The 16053-nt window shown below is 43.2% G+C and overlaps 2 protein-coding genes across 2 annotated transcripts in view; one reads left to right on the top strand and one right to left on the bottom strand.

Annotated features, from left to right (window-relative positions):
* The window catches only part of RMI1 (RecQ mediated genome instability 1), a 640651-nt gene that overhangs the window by 267184 nt on the left and 357414 nt on the right, over positions 1 to 16053 (bottom strand). The window lies entirely within an intron of this gene.
* Positions 8714 to 16053, top strand: part of SLC28A3 (solute carrier family 28 member 3) — a 65795-nt gene continuing 58455 nt past the window's right edge. The window contains exon 1 of the mRNA XM_005582042.4: positions 8714 to 8910. Coding sequence (XP_005582099.3) covers positions 8851 to 8910 — 60 coding nt within the window. The 5' untranslated portion in view covers positions 8714 to 8850. The remainder of the gene's footprint in view (positions 8911 to 16053) is intronic.

Here is a 16053-nt window from a genome sequence, read left to right as displayed (position 1 = left end):
AAGGCCTAGGGCATTACTGTTCAATGATGTAGACTTTATATAAACATTGTACACTTAGGTTACACCAAATTTATTTAAAAATTTTCTTTATTCAATAATAAATTATTCTTAGCTCACCATAACTTTTTTTTTTGAGACAGAGTCTCGCTCTGTAACCTAGGTTGGAGTGCAGTTGTGCAATCTCGGTTCACTACAATCTCCACCTCCCGGGTTCAAGCGATTCTTGGGCCTCAGCCTCCCGGGTAGCTGGAACTACAGAAGCACACCACCATGTCTGGCTGATTTTTGCATTTTTAGTAGAGGCAGTTTCACCCTCCTGGCCAGGCTGGTATATCCTGACCTCAAGTAATCCACCCACCCCAGCCTCCCAAAGTTGCCAGGATTACAGGTGTGAGCCACCGTGTCGCATCTACCATATTTTTTTACTATACCTTTTCTATGTTTAGATACATTTAAATACACAAATACTTAACATTTTGTTATAATTGCCTATAGTATTCAGTACAGTAACTTGCTGTACACGTTTGTAGTCTAGGGGCAATGGACTATACCATATAACCTAGGTGTGTTGTAGGCTATACCATCTGGATTTGTGCATATACACTCTGTGCTGTTTGCACAACGACAAAATTGCCTAAGGACACATTTCTCAGAATATATCCCCATTGTTAAGTAACACATGACTGTGTTATTAAAAAAGATTCTCATCTCTGGAAATCTTCTAGACTCAAGAATGCACTTCCTGGAAGATTCTTGTTTATCTGTAAGTTGTATGTTGCCATTACTATAACCTATATCAATGTTTGTTCTTGCTCCCTTAGTTAACCTCATTCAACCACATGTAATGGTAACACACTTACCCTACTAAACACTGACAGAGCCCTAGAGGCTCAACTCAAGGTTTTCAAAAAACTGGCTACTGACAGGTATCCCACAGACACGTGAGTGTATGGATGCTGTCTTAGTCTGTTTTCTGCTGTCATAACAGAATACTAAAAGTGGGTAATTTATAAAAAACAAGTAAGCCGGGCATGGTGGCTCATGCCTGTAATCCCAACATTTTGGGAGGCCAAGGCAGACAGATCACTTGAAGTCAGAAGTTCAAGATCAGCCTGGCCAACATGGTGAAACCCCATCTCTACCAAAAATACAAAAATTAGCCAGGCGTGGTAGCAGGCACCTGTAATCCCAGCTACTTAGGAGGCTAAAGCAGGAGGATCCCTTGAACTCGGGAGGCAGAGTTCGCAGTGAGCCGAGATTGTCCCACTGTATTTGAGCCTGGGCAACAAGAGTGAAACTCCGTCTCAAAAACAAAAAACAAAAAAAAAACAAGTTTATTTAGCTCACAGTTCTGGAGACTGGGAAGTCCAAGAGCATGGGACCAGCAGCTGGAGAGAGCCTTTGTGCCTCTGAGCTGAGATGCAGTGATCTCAGCTCACTGCATCATAACACAGTGGAAAGGCAAGTGAGCACAGGAGAGAGAGCGAAATTCAGGAGAAACTCATCCTTTTTATCAGGAACCCACTCCTCAGATAACCACATTAATCCATTTATGAGGGCAGAGCTGTCATGGCCTAATCACCTCTTAAAGATCCTATCTCTTTATACTGTCACATCAGTGATAAAGATTGTAACATATGGACTTTGGGGGACATATTTAATCTACCGCAGATGCTTATGACATGATGCTAGACACTCTCCTTGTGGCACCTCAGTTTATCCTCCTGGCAGACCCATGAGATAGCTGTAAACACAAACCTCATTTTTCAGGCAGCAGTAGATTATTTCAGAGGTTACTGGTAACTAGCCCAAGCTTGCAGCTAGTGAGTGTAGAAGTAAAGCCTGACTTGGAAGCTGATTTGAGTTCAGAGCCTGCACTTTTTTTTTTTTTTTTTTTTTTTTTTTTTTGAGATGGAGTTTTGCGCTGTCGCTCAGGCTGGAGTGCAGTGGTGTGATCTCGGCTCACTGCAAGCTCCACCTCCCGGGTTCAAGTGATTCTCCTGATTCAGCCTCCCAAGTAGCTGCAACTACAGGTGTTTCACCATGTTGGCCAGGCTGGTCTTGAACTCCTTACCTCAAGTAATCCACCCACCTCAACCTCCCAAAATGCTGGGATTATAGACATGAACCACTGTGTCCCGCCCTTCCCAAGATTCTCACTAAAGTGATACAGACAGCCAAATCATCCTTTAATTGCAGACAGGTATGACCCATGTGGCAGATTCTATGGCCAGTCTTTGGCTGGGTTAAGTGCTCCGGCTGGCCGTTCCTAGTACCTGGTATATAGTATAAATGTCGGGGGAAGAAACCTAACTGCAAGGAGAATTTTGTTGAAAAACAAATCCTGAAGCATTTCCTATGTCAAATACACATTTTCATTACTTTCCTTTTTTCCCTCTTGGATGATCTGAACAATTGACAGTTAATTAGATTAAGCCTTGTAAACCTCCCAGGATTACATTTTTATTATTAACATTAACATTATTTGATTTATTTAACTACTTCAAGTTGTATAGACAAAGGTTAATCTGCACTACATGAAATGTTCTTCAGGGAGGAAGACAGCAGGAGTCTGTAACACATAACACATCATGCTCAAAATAGGACAAGCGTTATACACAATTTTAAAAAATTTTCACTTGACTCCTTTTGGAAATACCATCATCAAGAGTGACTTCACTATAGAACTGCATGCATAAGGCAAGAAAAACAATCTATTGCCATGTAATTACTGTTTTTCTTTCACATTTTGATAAAAATGGAGGGCTTTTATGTTTTGGTTTTCTTTAATGAGCTTGTGTATAGATAGTCCATAAGTTTACAAATTCTTTTTTTTTTTTTTTTTTTTTTTTTTGAGATGGAGTCTCGCTCTGTCACCCAGGCTGGAGTGCAGTGGCCGGATCTCAGCTCACTGCAAGTTCCGCCTCCCGGGTTTACGCCATTCTCCTGCCTCAGCCTCCCGAGTAGCTGGGACTACAGGCACCCGCCACCTCGCCTGGCTAGTTTTTTGTATTTTTTGGTAGAGACGGGGTTTCACCGGGTTAGCCAGGATGGTCTCGATCTCCTGACCTCGTCATCCGCCCGTCTCGGCCTCCCAAAGTGCTGGGATTACAGGCTTGAGCCACCGCGCCCGGCCAAGTTTACAAATTTTTATAAGCTGAGTTTTAGAGAACAGAATGGCATATAGGAATTATTTGACTGAAAAGTCTAGTGACTTGGTTGCTACACAATGGCTTCAAAGTTTAAAATTGAGTTTGAGTGACAATGTGATGAAAATAATTCTGAGGAGTTAAGAGACAGATTTTTAGTTCTTGGTACAAGCTATTTCTCACAAATAATGACTCTGTATGACTGGGGAATTGTTTAAAATGTAGTCTTGTAAAACTGAAAAGGCCTTTCACCTCATTTTCTGATCACAATTTCTATTTCCTAATTGGACAAAATGAACCATAGCTTCTACCAAGGTATTACCACTTTAAATGATAGCCCCATAAATCAAACTAATTCTGGTGCTGCAAGGAGTCAGAATTTTTATCGGTTGTGAAACCTCTTTAAAGATAGGCTTCAGAAACATACAATTTTAAATGACAAGTTCTCTGGATATGACCATTGTTTTGGCATTTTAGTATCATGGTTGTATATACAATTTACTCTAATTAGGTGTCAATTTTTCCTGCTGGCAGGTACAGTTGGAAGATGGATGAGGGAGGTCACTGTATCTTTTAATCGTCACTGTATCTTTTAATCAACACTGTCTAGTACTGTGGCTTGCACAATGATATGCTCCCAAACGTTGTTGCATTCTTTTCACATTTTGTCTGTAGCCAAGGAGAAGAAAACACATCCTTGCATTTTTAAAAGTTCCTAAAGCAGTATCTGCAAGACTGTCAGGCATTGGAGTCACGTTTCTGCAATTAGAAGCTTTAAATGATAGGATGAAGATTTCTGTCTTTTGCTCCAGAAAGTAAGGATCGTCCATAACCTTCAACTAGATTGAGTCTTGAGTTGGTGAAGGTTTTAATATCAGGTTGCACCAACTGGTTTCTTCCAACTAACAATTTCTCAAGGAAAGTTTCCCAAATATTTGCTGTCTATTTATCTGTACTCCTCTTGCTCCCTTCCACTTGGAGATATATATATATATATATTTTTATATATATATATTTTTTTTGCCTTTGGTAACACAATGACTACTAATTATGGCACACTGCAATGATGGGGAAGAACTAATGAAAATCCTCAAGTCTCATCAATAAGAAGCACTAAAGAGCTAAATCATAAAATTTGGGTGATGCTGAATTATGTGTCAGGCACATAATATTCCCTGCATATATTAACCCATTTTATCATCTCAGCAGTGTTTCTAAATGGGTATGTCAATGAAAAGAGCTGAACTCTGTTAAATATTTGAAGATACTTATTCTGAGCCAAATATGAGTGACCACGGCCCATGACACAACACTTGGGAGGCCCTGAGAACATGTGCCCAAGGCGGTCAGGGCACAGCCTGGTTTTATACATTTTAAAGAGGGATGAGACGTCAAATACATTTAAGAAATACATTGGCTTGGTCCAGAAAGGCAGGACAACTCAAAGCAAGGGGAGGAGGGGGTTGGGCTTCCAGGCTATAGGTGAATTTAAACATTTTCCGGTTGACAATTGGTTGAGTTTGTCTAAAGACCTGGGATTAATAGAAAGGGAAGATTCAAGTTAAGACAAAGATTGTGGAAACTAAAGTTCTTTTGAAGTTTTATAGTGGCTGCCCTTAGAGACAAAGGATGACAATGTTTTCTTTTCAAAATATGGCAAAGAAACATGTTTTGGGGTAAAATATTTTGATTTTCTTCCTTGTCTCATAATGTTCTGCCAGAGTCAGGTTGGAAAGTAAGTTGTGATATATAGGGTTAAATAAAACCCATCTGGGCTGGATGCGGTGGCTCACGCCTGTAATCCCAGCACTTTGGGAGGCCAAGGCAGGTGGATCACTTGAGGTCAGGAGTTCAAGACTGGCCTAGCCAACATGGTGAAACTTTGTTTCTACTAAAAATGTAAAAATTAGCTGGGCATGGTGGCACACGCCTGCAGTCCCAGCTATTCGGGAAGCTGAGACAGGAGAATCGCTTGAACCCGGAAGTCAGAGGTTGCAGTGAGCCGAGATCTGCCACTGCACTCCAGCCTGGGTGACAGAGGAAGACTCCGTCTGGGGGAAAAAAAAAAAAAACCCAGCTCATGAGAATTTATGATTTGTAGGGCATGACTCCCCAGACCCCTTAGATAGTAATTTGGGCAAGATAAAAAAAAAAAAATCAGAGCTTAGTCCTCAGGTACTATTATCTCCATTTTATGGAAGAAGAATCTGAGATACAGAGAACAAAGTTACTTGCCCAAATTTCCATGGCCAAAGTCTTCCCACCTCAGCCTCCCAAGTAGCTGGAACTACAGGCACGCACCACTACACCTGGCTAATGGTTGTATTTTTTGTAGAGACAGGGTCTCCCTACATTGCCCAGACTGATCTCAAACTCCTGGGCTCAAGCGATTCTCCTGCCTTGGCCTCCCAAAGTGCTGGGATTACAGGCATCAGCCAGGTAGTGGATATTTGTCTTTGAGCCGTGTGGTATTCGTCACATCTACTCAGTTCTGGCCTTATGGGATGATAGTAGCCTTAGACAATACATAAATCAATGGCCATGTTTCTGTTCTGACAAAACTTTATTTACAGACACTGAATTTGAATTTCATATAACTTGAATGTGTCATGAAATATTTTTCCTTTTAATTTTTTTCAACCATATAAAAATCTGAAACCCATTCTTAGCTCTTGGGCCATATGAAAACACCAGAAGGCTAGGTGTGACCCTCAAGCTGTGGTTGACTACAGTTATGAGGTAGAGTCCAGGATTTGAACCCAGACCACAGGTTCCTGCAAGCCTTTAATCATTATGTATACACTGTACAGTCTGTATCATGATAACAAGAAAAGAAAAATAACTGCCACAGTCTGAGCTGTGTGAGATACGCAAAATCGATCAGGCCCAGAGAGACTGGGCCTCAGTCACTGATAAAGAGAAAACAAAAATAACTCACACAGTCCCAGCTATGTGAGCAATGCAAAATCTATCAGGCCCAGAGAGACAGAAGGTTGGACTTTAGTCACCACCCAACTCTGTGCCAAGGGGCAATTTTTTTTTTTTTTTTTTTTTTTTTTTTTGAGATGTCGTCTCGCTCTGTCACCCAGGCAGGAGTGCAGTGGCATGGTCTCGCCTCACCGCAACCTCTGCCTCCCGGGTTCAAGCATTTCTCCTGCTTCAGCCTCCCAAGTAGTTGGGACTACAGGCATGCGCCACCATGCCTGGCTAATTTTTGTAGTTTTTTAGTAGAGACGGGGTTTCACTATGTTGGCCAGGCTGGTCTCAAATTCCTGACCTCGTGATCCGCCCGCCTCTGCCTCCCAAAGTGCTGGGATTACATGCATGAGCCACCGCGCCCGGCCAGGGGCAATTGTTTTAAAGGCATTTTGTTTCTGACTGGCTGCCTTTCTGTTCCTAGAATGTGTGATACAAATAACAATGTACAGCCAATCAATAACTTATGTTATTTTAATGTAAATAATTGGTAAACAACTCAGAAACTCCTTCTTTTCCTTTAAAATTCACTTGTGGCCAGGCACAGTGCCTGTAATCCCAGCACTTTTGGAAGCCAAGGCAGGTGGGAAGAGTGCTTGAGCCCAGGAGTTCAAGATAAGTCTGGGCAACATAGTGAGACCCCCATCTCCACCAAAAAAAAAAAATTTAGCCATGGGTGGTGGCACATGTCTGTAGTCTCAGCTACTCGGGAGGCTGAGATAGGAGGATAGCTTCAGCCCAGGAGGTCAAGGCTGTAGTGAGCCATGATTATGCCATTGTACTCCAGCCTGGGCAACAGGACACACACACACACGCACACACACATGCACACACAAAAGAATCTACTTGTAACTGCTACTAAGTGTATATTCAGAGCAACTTGAATGTGTGCTCCCAAGTTGCAATCTCAAACTTAGCCCAAATAAACTCTATACTTACATTAAGTTTGTCTCAGGTTTTTCCTTTAGGTTAACAATAACAAAAGTAAATCATTCTCTTTATAGAAAACTCAACAACATTTAAGGGAGAAACAAAACACCAACTTCCCATAAAATTAACAACCAAGAAATAACCACTCGTAATACTTGGTATTTTCTTACTTTTTCTTTTTCTTTTTTTTTTTCTTTTTTTTTGACAGGGTCTCACTCTGTCACCCAGATGGGAGTGCAGTGGTGTGTCTTCAGTTCACTGCAATCTGTGTCTCCCGGGTTCAAGCAATTCTCCTGCCTTAACCTCCCGAGTAGCTTGGACTATAGGTGTGCGTTATCACTCCTGGCTAATTTTTGTATTTTTAGTAAAGATGGAGTTTCGCCATGTTGGCCAGGCTGGTCTCAAACTCCTGGCCTAAAGGGATCCACCCGCCTCGGGCTCCCAAAGTGCTGGGATTGATTACAGGCGTGAGCCACCACACCAGGCCCTTTCCATTCTTTTGTCCACAGTTTTGCAGTATTTTAAATTGTACTGGGAGGAAAATCCCTATTTTAAAAGAATTCTACAGCTAATATTTTCATAAAGCAAAGTGAATTGCTTTATGAAAACAAAGCACTTTTATTGACTTTTGGTAGGTGAATAGTTGGTCACCTTTCATTTACTTGTCACATATCTGCATTTCTGTAAGCTGGATTTTTGAAAGCAGCCCAGTCTGAAGCAGGGATGTAATAAAAGGTTTCAGAATGAACCAAACTTGAATTTGAATTCTCATTATCCCTTTATTAGCTAAATGACACTAAACAAATTGTTAACTTTTCTGTACTTCAGTATAGAATCTGGAGTTGTTCTGAAGAGCCAAGACCCTTACTTACCTACCTATCTGTCTATGTATCTATCTATCCATCCATCCCTGGTATACAGTAGGTCATCACCGAGGTCAGCATGACCTTATGTCCTGTGTTCGCCCACCCTCCACCCCACCACCACTCCTAGTCTTTAACACCACCCACAGGAAAACAGAGGATTTCACTAAAGACTATAGAGAACATGTCCTTTTCTGGCTGGGCACGGTGGCTCATGCCTATAATCCCAGCACTTTAGGCAGGTCAAGGCAGGTGGATCACTTGAGGTCAGGAGTTCGAGACCAGCCTGGCCAACATGGTGAAACCCTGTCTCTACTAAAAATACAAAAGTCAGCCAGGTGTGGTGGCATGCACCTGTAATCCCAGCTACTTGGGAGGCTGAGGCAGGAGAATTGCTTGAACCTGGGAGGCAGAGGTTGCAGTGAACCGAGATTGTGTCACTGCACTCCAGCCTGGGCAACAGATCAAGACTCCATTTAAAAAAAAAAAAAAGAAGAAGAAGAAAAAAGAAACGAAGGAAGGAAGGAGGGAGGGAGGGAGAGAGGGAGGGAAGGAGGGAGGAAGGGCAAGGGCAGGTCAGGGAAGGGAAGGGAAGGGAAGGGCAAGGGTCCTTTTCTGTTTTGTGCACCACAAGAGTTTTCTCCCCAGGAGTGCAAATAGGATGCCAAAAATAGGGATAAAGGAAAAGAGTAATAAAGTGGGCGGGCCAGCACTAGATGCCTCCACCCCGCCAACCCGCCTGCCTCTCTGCCCCACCCCAACCAGGTGTCAGCCCTAGTCATTCAGGAGGTTATTGCAGAAGTTTCCAAACTGAAGCAAGCAATGCCAAAGTTCCTATAACAGCAGGTGGCTTTCTGACATCAGCAGAGACTGGTGCTTTTTCCCAGGTACAAAGGACCTCCAGACCAGAGCCAGCCAGCAGCAAAAACAGCATGGAGCTGAGGAGTACGGCAGCCCCCAGAGCTGAAGGCTACAGCAACACGGGTTTCCAGGTGAGCAGAGCTTTCCTCTTATGTTTAAGGCCAAGTCAGTGGAAATGCTGCCCTTTCCTTAGCGCCTTGGCAAGTTTCTTACCTAAGCAGGGAGATTATCAGGACAATAAGATTTTTAACGGCACACTTTAAGCCCATTATTTTTTCTTCTTGGGCTCTTCTGGGTTGACAAACCTGAAAAGTCTCTTTCAATCGATGTGTTGTGATCCCTATGGTCACTTAGAAAAAAGACAGCCTTCTTCTCCTGCCTTTTTTCCCTTCTGGCTCACAGGAAGGGTACATTATTTATCTTCGGGCACCTTCCCAAAGAACTAGTGAGAAGGGAAGAATGGGGGATTTAGATCCTGGCTGGGGTAGTGCTTCAGGGTTCCTTTTACTCAAGCCAAGTCCCGGAGCCCCTGTCAGATGGCCCAGGTACCTGCCCCAGAGCAGCTGGATTACGCAAATCAGTCTCACTTCATCAACCAAAACTCACTGAGTGATTAATGCTGCTCAGCCCAAGGCTAGGTGCCCGCAGAGACCCAGAAGGAGACCTGTCGGAAACACCTGGGATGGGGATTTCCAGGGCTGTTTTTAGGTGTGGTTCCTTTCCTGAGCTGACACTCAGCATGGGCACTCTGCAGAAGATGGGAAGCCTGCATGAGCAAGTGCGAACAATCCCTTGGGCTTTATGGTCTGCTAGATGGGCAAAAGGAAACTTTGAGGTGCTAACCAAGAAAGGAAAGAGGGAGGTAAAAGGACTCGGACAGGAGTCCGGACTCCAGCACCCACAAGTTCCTGTAACTTCCCAGAGCCCCAGTTTGATCCTCTGTCCCATGGTCACAGTGATGCTCATCTCCATGAGTAGGCATTGGGTTACCATTTACAGGTCACAAGTGTAGGAGAGGAAACAACTTCCTCTACCCTCTTAGGTTGAGTGCCTGAGGCCTGCGAATTAAACCGACATAAAACAGATTAGCAGGAGAAAAGGCACACAAATTTTATTCATATTTAAAATCTCACATGTGGCCGGCAACGGGGCCTCATGCCTGTAATCCTAGCACTTTGGGAGGCTGAGGCGGGCTGATCATTTGAGGTCAGGAATTTGAGATCAGCCTGGCCAACATGGTGAAACCCCATCCCTACTGAAAATACAAAAATTAGCCGGGTGTGGTGGCACACGCCTATAGTCCCAGCTACTCGGGAGGCTGAGGCAGGAGAATTGCTTGAACCTGGGAGGCAGAGGTTGCAGTGAGCCTAGATCGTGCCACTGCACTCCAGCCTGGGCAACAGAGGGAGGCTCAGTCTCAAAAAAATAAAATAAAATAAAATAAAATAAAATAAAATAAAATAAAATAATAAAATAAAATCTCACAGAAAAGAAGTGGAAAAACCTAATAGACTCAGGAGCTTATACACCATTATAACAAAGGGCAGCAAATAGTGAAATGACTGGACAAAGGAAAGGAGGGTTAGGCTTTTAGGGGCAATAAACTGGGGGTGTAGGGTTGAACTAATGGAAGATAAGGGTTATTTTATCGAGATTTGTTTGTGCAGATTCATCTCAGTGGCATCTCTGTCTCTGGCGATAAGGTTCGCTCTCTTCCTTGCGTGAGGGAGCCGGACACCTGTGCAAGGGAAATAGCAATAAATGTGCTGCTTTTAGGAAGATGGGGGATGGGGGAGGGCAGAGAGCTCTTTCTGTGTCTGCTTTCTTTTTCATAGCCTTCAGTTCAAAATATTCTTGTGCCAAAATAGGGGCATTTGGAGGGTGGCACATCCTGATCTCTTCTCTAAGGGCTAAGTGAGGGGGAAAAGTATAAAGCATGGGGCCCATTCTGATTGCAGAGAATGGAAGGGATGGAATGGGATAGAGTCAGAGGAAGTATGGCAGCAAGAAAAGATATCTGCAATAGAGAGGGTCCATGTCACAGCAACTGGCTGCTCCCAGGGAGGAAGGCAAACAACACTGGTGATCGCTCACTGTCTTCTAGCAAAACTGCTGTTTTGTGGGGGAAACATCCCCTTACACCTGCCCCAGTAAAAGGAAGGAAAAATGAAAGGAAGATTCCTCCTAGTCCTGTAAAATTTCCTGTCATCCTTACTCACTGGATTGATTTAAATTTGAATTTCTACATTTCAAAATCAACACAGTGAAGACAATTTGTCTTTCAAGAGAATCGGAGGCTTCATAACTCCTACCAAGTTAATAAGTATGAGTCTAGCCTTGTTTGACATTCAGCTCTCTGGCTACATTATCTTCTTGAAGGAAAATTAATTGATTGTAAAATATGTGCTACTTCACTCACATTATTAAATATGCATTCACATACCACCAGGGCTTCCAAAGAAGTTAGGATACTTACTTATTCAGCTTGTCCTAGTCTGTGAATTGTTCTAGAAATTCATTTTTCTTCTTCAGAGGTTAAGAGTGCCCTTGGTAGACCAAAGTTCTAATTTTACTGAGTAGAATTACCTTCATAGCTTGAAATGCTGATGTGGGTTCCCAAAAGGCCTGTGCCTGTCAGACTTGGTGCAGGTACAATGATTACATCTGTCTATGGATTACCGGGACAGGCTCTCATCTGGACTGTTTCTCAAAGAAGTGAGCACCAATTGCTGTTTTCATGGAGCCAGTACTCCGGGGGGAAGGGTTAAACAGGAGCACAAAGTCAGTGATACGGGTTATAGGAGAGAAATGATCTCACATCCAAGAAAGGATTTCACAGCTAGAGCACATTTCGTACATGAGAGAGGATTTTGTAACCAACAATAGAAAAGAATGTTTGGGGTTTTGTTTTGTTTTCAAATCTCATTTTATTGCACCTCCAAATGTTTTCTATGAATAAGTAATTTATTTCTCATATGGCTGAGGATGGAAATGACTTCATTCAACAGCAGTTGCAAATAAGACATTTGCTATTTATGAAAGAAATTCGGATTGGCATTTGAAGTATTGTGTGTATGTAGAATATCTAAGGATTTCTTATTTTATTTTAAAATATTTTTTAAACCTTAAAACAGTCAACAAACTGGCTCTTGATTTTGTGCAAGATGTTCCCATCAGTCCAGGAAAAATAACTGCCTGAAAGGACAAAATACATACACGTGTGTGCACACACCCACACATGCACACACACACATACACACACACACAGGCTAGCATCCCCAGGCCTCAAGGTTCTAAGCAGGGCATCTCAAACACAACAGAGTATCATACCAACGACTCCCACACCTAAAAACAGTGACTGGGTTATTTCTTCCAATGCTTGCTTTTCAACAAGAATTTTTGGAGGCATGTATTTATTCAGCAGAATCATCAACTGCCCCCTAGATATGGCCGCCTCTAAGAAGGGATACCAACTTAAGAAAAAATAATATGCTCTTCTTGCCCTCAAGGAGAAGGACAGGCAGAAATAAACATACAATTACAATATAATTGATGTTAAGGAAAATGGTGGAGGTTTGCACCAAGTGCATTGTATTCTTATATTTATTATTTTTTATATTTTGTTTTACCAGGGCTGGTCTCAAACCCTGGCCTCAAGCAATCCTCCTGCCTTGGACTTCCAAAGTGCTGGGATTAAAGTCATGAGCCACAACACCCAGCCAGCACCAAGTGCATTGTAAATAATATGTAGTTGGAGCTGGGTTAACTGAGGAGTCTGTGACAGCATCACCAAAGGAGGGAGGATTTGAGGATGATCAGGTCACAGTAGGAGTCAGGGTGGGCAGAGCACCGCAAGCAGAGAGAACTATCTGTACACAGATTCAGAGCCCTAAAGGAGAAGAGCACATGAGCCTGGGATGGAGGAAGGGAACACGGTATAGGGAAAGAGGGCAGGCTGGCATCAGGTCAAGTGGCCTCTGTGTGTGCTAAGGCATTTTAGAAGGAATCGCTCAGAATTTACACAGTCAAATTGTGACTTTTTTTGAGACAGGGTCTCACTCTGTCACCCATGCTGGAGTGCTGTGGTATGATCTCAGCTCACTGCAGCCTCGACCTCCCAGGCTAAAGCAATCCTCCCACCTCAGCCTCCTGAATAGCTAGGACTACAGACATGCACCACAACACTTGGCTAGCTTTTGTTTTGTTTTGTTTTGTGTTTTAGAGATGAAGTCTCACCCTGTTGCCCAGGCTGGAGTGCAGTGGCACGATCTTGGCTCACTGCAACCTCCACCTCCTGAGTTCAAGCAGTTCTACTGTCTCAGCCTCCTGAGTAGCTGAGACTACAGGCATGTGCCACCACACCTGGCTAATATTTTGTATTTTTAGTAGAAACAGGGTTTCACAATGTTGGTCAGGCTGGTCTCAAACTCCTGACCTCAAATGATCCACCCGCCTCAGCCTCCCAAAGTGCTGGAATTACAGGTGTGAGCCACGGTGCCTGATCTAATTTTTGTATTTTTTTGTAGAAATGAGGTTTCACCATGTTGCCCAGGCTGGTTTCAAACTCCTGAGCTCAAGCGATCTGCCTGCTTCAGGCTTCCAAAGTGCTGGGGATTACAGGTGTGAACCAACACGCCAGGCTGATTTTTTTTTTTTTTTTTTTAATATTACTTTAGTGGTCACATTGAAAGTGCTTGCAAATGGAGAGAGATTTGTGTGTAGCTGGGACATCTGTTGGGAAGTTACTGTCATAATCCAAAACAAGGTTAAAGGCAGTGGATGCAGACACTGGGGTGGAGGTAGTAATACTGATGAGGTGGCCCCTCCACAATGAAATTCAGGAGTAAAGATGAGGCTGTAAATGCTGCTCTGGCTCTGACGATTTCTGTTTTCTCCTCTGTAAAATAGCATAATAATGGTACCTATCTTGGGATTGTTGAAATAATTAAATAAGCTAATATTATGTATGTATGATGGACATTATATATATACACACACACACACATATGTATATACATACTTGTGAAAACAGTGCCTGGCACATAGTATGAACATAATAATAGTAGCTTTTGATGCTGAGTAGTTTAAGGATAGTGTGGAGTCAATGCTTCCAGCTTGGGATGTCAACTTGGAAGTGATTCCCCTTATTTATTTATTGCTATTGTTTTAAATAGAGACAGGCTTCACTCTGTCACCCACGCTGAAGTGCAGTGGCACAATTATAGTTTATTGCAGCCTCCAACTCCTGAGTTCAGGCGGTCCTTCGACCTCAGCCTCCTGAGTAGCTGGGGCTACAGGCACACGCCACCACAACTGGCTAAGTTTTTTTATTTTTTTATATTTGTAGAGACAGGGTTTGGCTATGTTGCCCAGGCTGACCTCAAGAGATCTTCCCACCTCTTCCTGGACTTCCCAAAGTGCTGGGATTACAGGTGTGAGCCACCTCGTCCAGCCTGCACAAGGCTTTATTTAGGTAGAAAATCTTGGAATAAAGTTAGAGCAAAAAGGAGAGTGAGTTCTCTTTGGGGCCTGTTGGTTGAAATTAAGTTGACTCCAAGCATCTTCATGAAGAAGGAGATGAAGTAGGAAGCTTGTGGCATACGTTCAACCTTCAACCGGAGCTCAGAAGAGGACACACATTTGGGAGCTGTTAGCATAGATATGAGCAATATGAGCATGGATAAGACCACTGTGAGGGAAGCCTGGGAAACAGCAGCGCTTATGGAGTGGGGAAGTTAGAGATGTCAGAGAATGAAGCAGGGAGCTGCAGGGAGAGAAAGAGCAGCAGAACCAGGAGAGGGGTGATCTGGAGAAGTCAAGGAAAAGTAGAACCACAAGTCAACAGAAAAGACCCCGACAGGACAGAGGAGTCTATAGAATGAGGTCATGGGTTCACTTGACTTGCCAGCTACGAGGTTACTGGTGACGCTAGAGTTGGGGAAGGAGGAGAAGTTTGTGTTGTGAGTGAGAGTTAGGCTAGGAAAAATGGGAGCAGAGTGAACGCTCTTCTGGTGCAGTGGTGGTGCTAGGGAGGGGCGGGGAAGGGGAGTACCTAGGGCAGGGCAGGCGAAGGCAGTTACGGGGAGGTGTTTTTATGTAAAAAGAAAAAAAAATTCACTGTGAAATACAACATACAGAAAAACAAATATACAACTTGTAAGACGAACTGTCACTCAAGTCAAGAAACAGGATATTGCCATCCCTCAGGGTCCAGCCCTACACATTTCATCACTGCTGCCTCCCTTCCCTGGGGTAAACCCAACCGGGGGTGACCACTGACCCAAATGTGGGGCAATTACTTCCTTGCTTTTCTTTACACCTTAACTTCTAATTATGAATCCCCAAGCAGTACTTTTGCCTGGTTTTGAACTTTATGTAATAGAAACACACAAAATGTATTCTTTGCTCATATTGAAACTTTTTTTTGTTGTTTTTTTTTTTGGAGACGGAGTCTCGCTCTGTTGCCCAGGCTGGAGTGGCGCAATCTTGTCTCACTGCAACCTCTGCCTCCCCAGTTCAAGCAATTCTCCTGCCTCAGCCTCCTGAGTAGCTGGGAATACAGGCATGAGCCACCAGGCTCTGCTTGTAGTTTTAGTAGAGACGGGGCTTCACCCTGCTGGCCAGGATGGTCTCAAACTCCTGACCTCACATGATCCACCCACCTTGGCCCCCAAAGTGTTGGGATTACAGGCGTGAGCCACCATGCCTGGCCATCAGCAATCTGAGATTCACATGGTGTTGCGTGTAACTGCAGCTCATCCCATTTCATTAATGCATAGGATTCTGTCATGTAAATATTCCACAACTGATACATTTTGCTGCTAGTGGACATTTGTGTTATTAAGTTTGGGGATTTTGGAGCTTCTAAAAACATTGCAGCTAGGGACACTGTTATCCATGCCAGGGGGAGTATCTGTAACAAATTTACTCTGGGGTTGTACTTAGGAGCAGAATCGCTAGGCCACTGGAATAAACATATGCTTTCAACTTTACTGATAGTGTCAAATTGGTTTCCTAAGTGATTTTACCAATTTACATGTCCATCAGCAGAGTGAGTATTCCCATTTCTCATCATTATTCAGCTGGCCTTTTAATGTCAACCATTCCGGTGGGTGTGTAGCAGTATGTCATTGAGTTTAGTTAAAATTTTCCTTTTATTGGTTGTTAGATGCCAACTTTTTAAATACCTGCTCAACTTTCTTGCCCTTCTCTACTGGATTTTTTTTCCATTTTTATTTGAAAGAGTTCCTTAGATATTCTGGTTACAAGCCTAT

This window comes from Macaca fascicularis, chromosome 15 (genome assembly GCF_037993035.2).
Source record: "Macaca fascicularis isolate 582-1 chromosome 15, T2T-MFA8v1.1".
Lineage (NCBI taxonomy): Eukaryota > Metazoa > Chordata > Mammalia > Primates > Cercopithecidae > Macaca > Macaca fascicularis.
The sequence above is the reverse complement of the archived record's forward strand: the minus strand, read 5'-3'. Positions and strand labels throughout refer to the sequence as shown.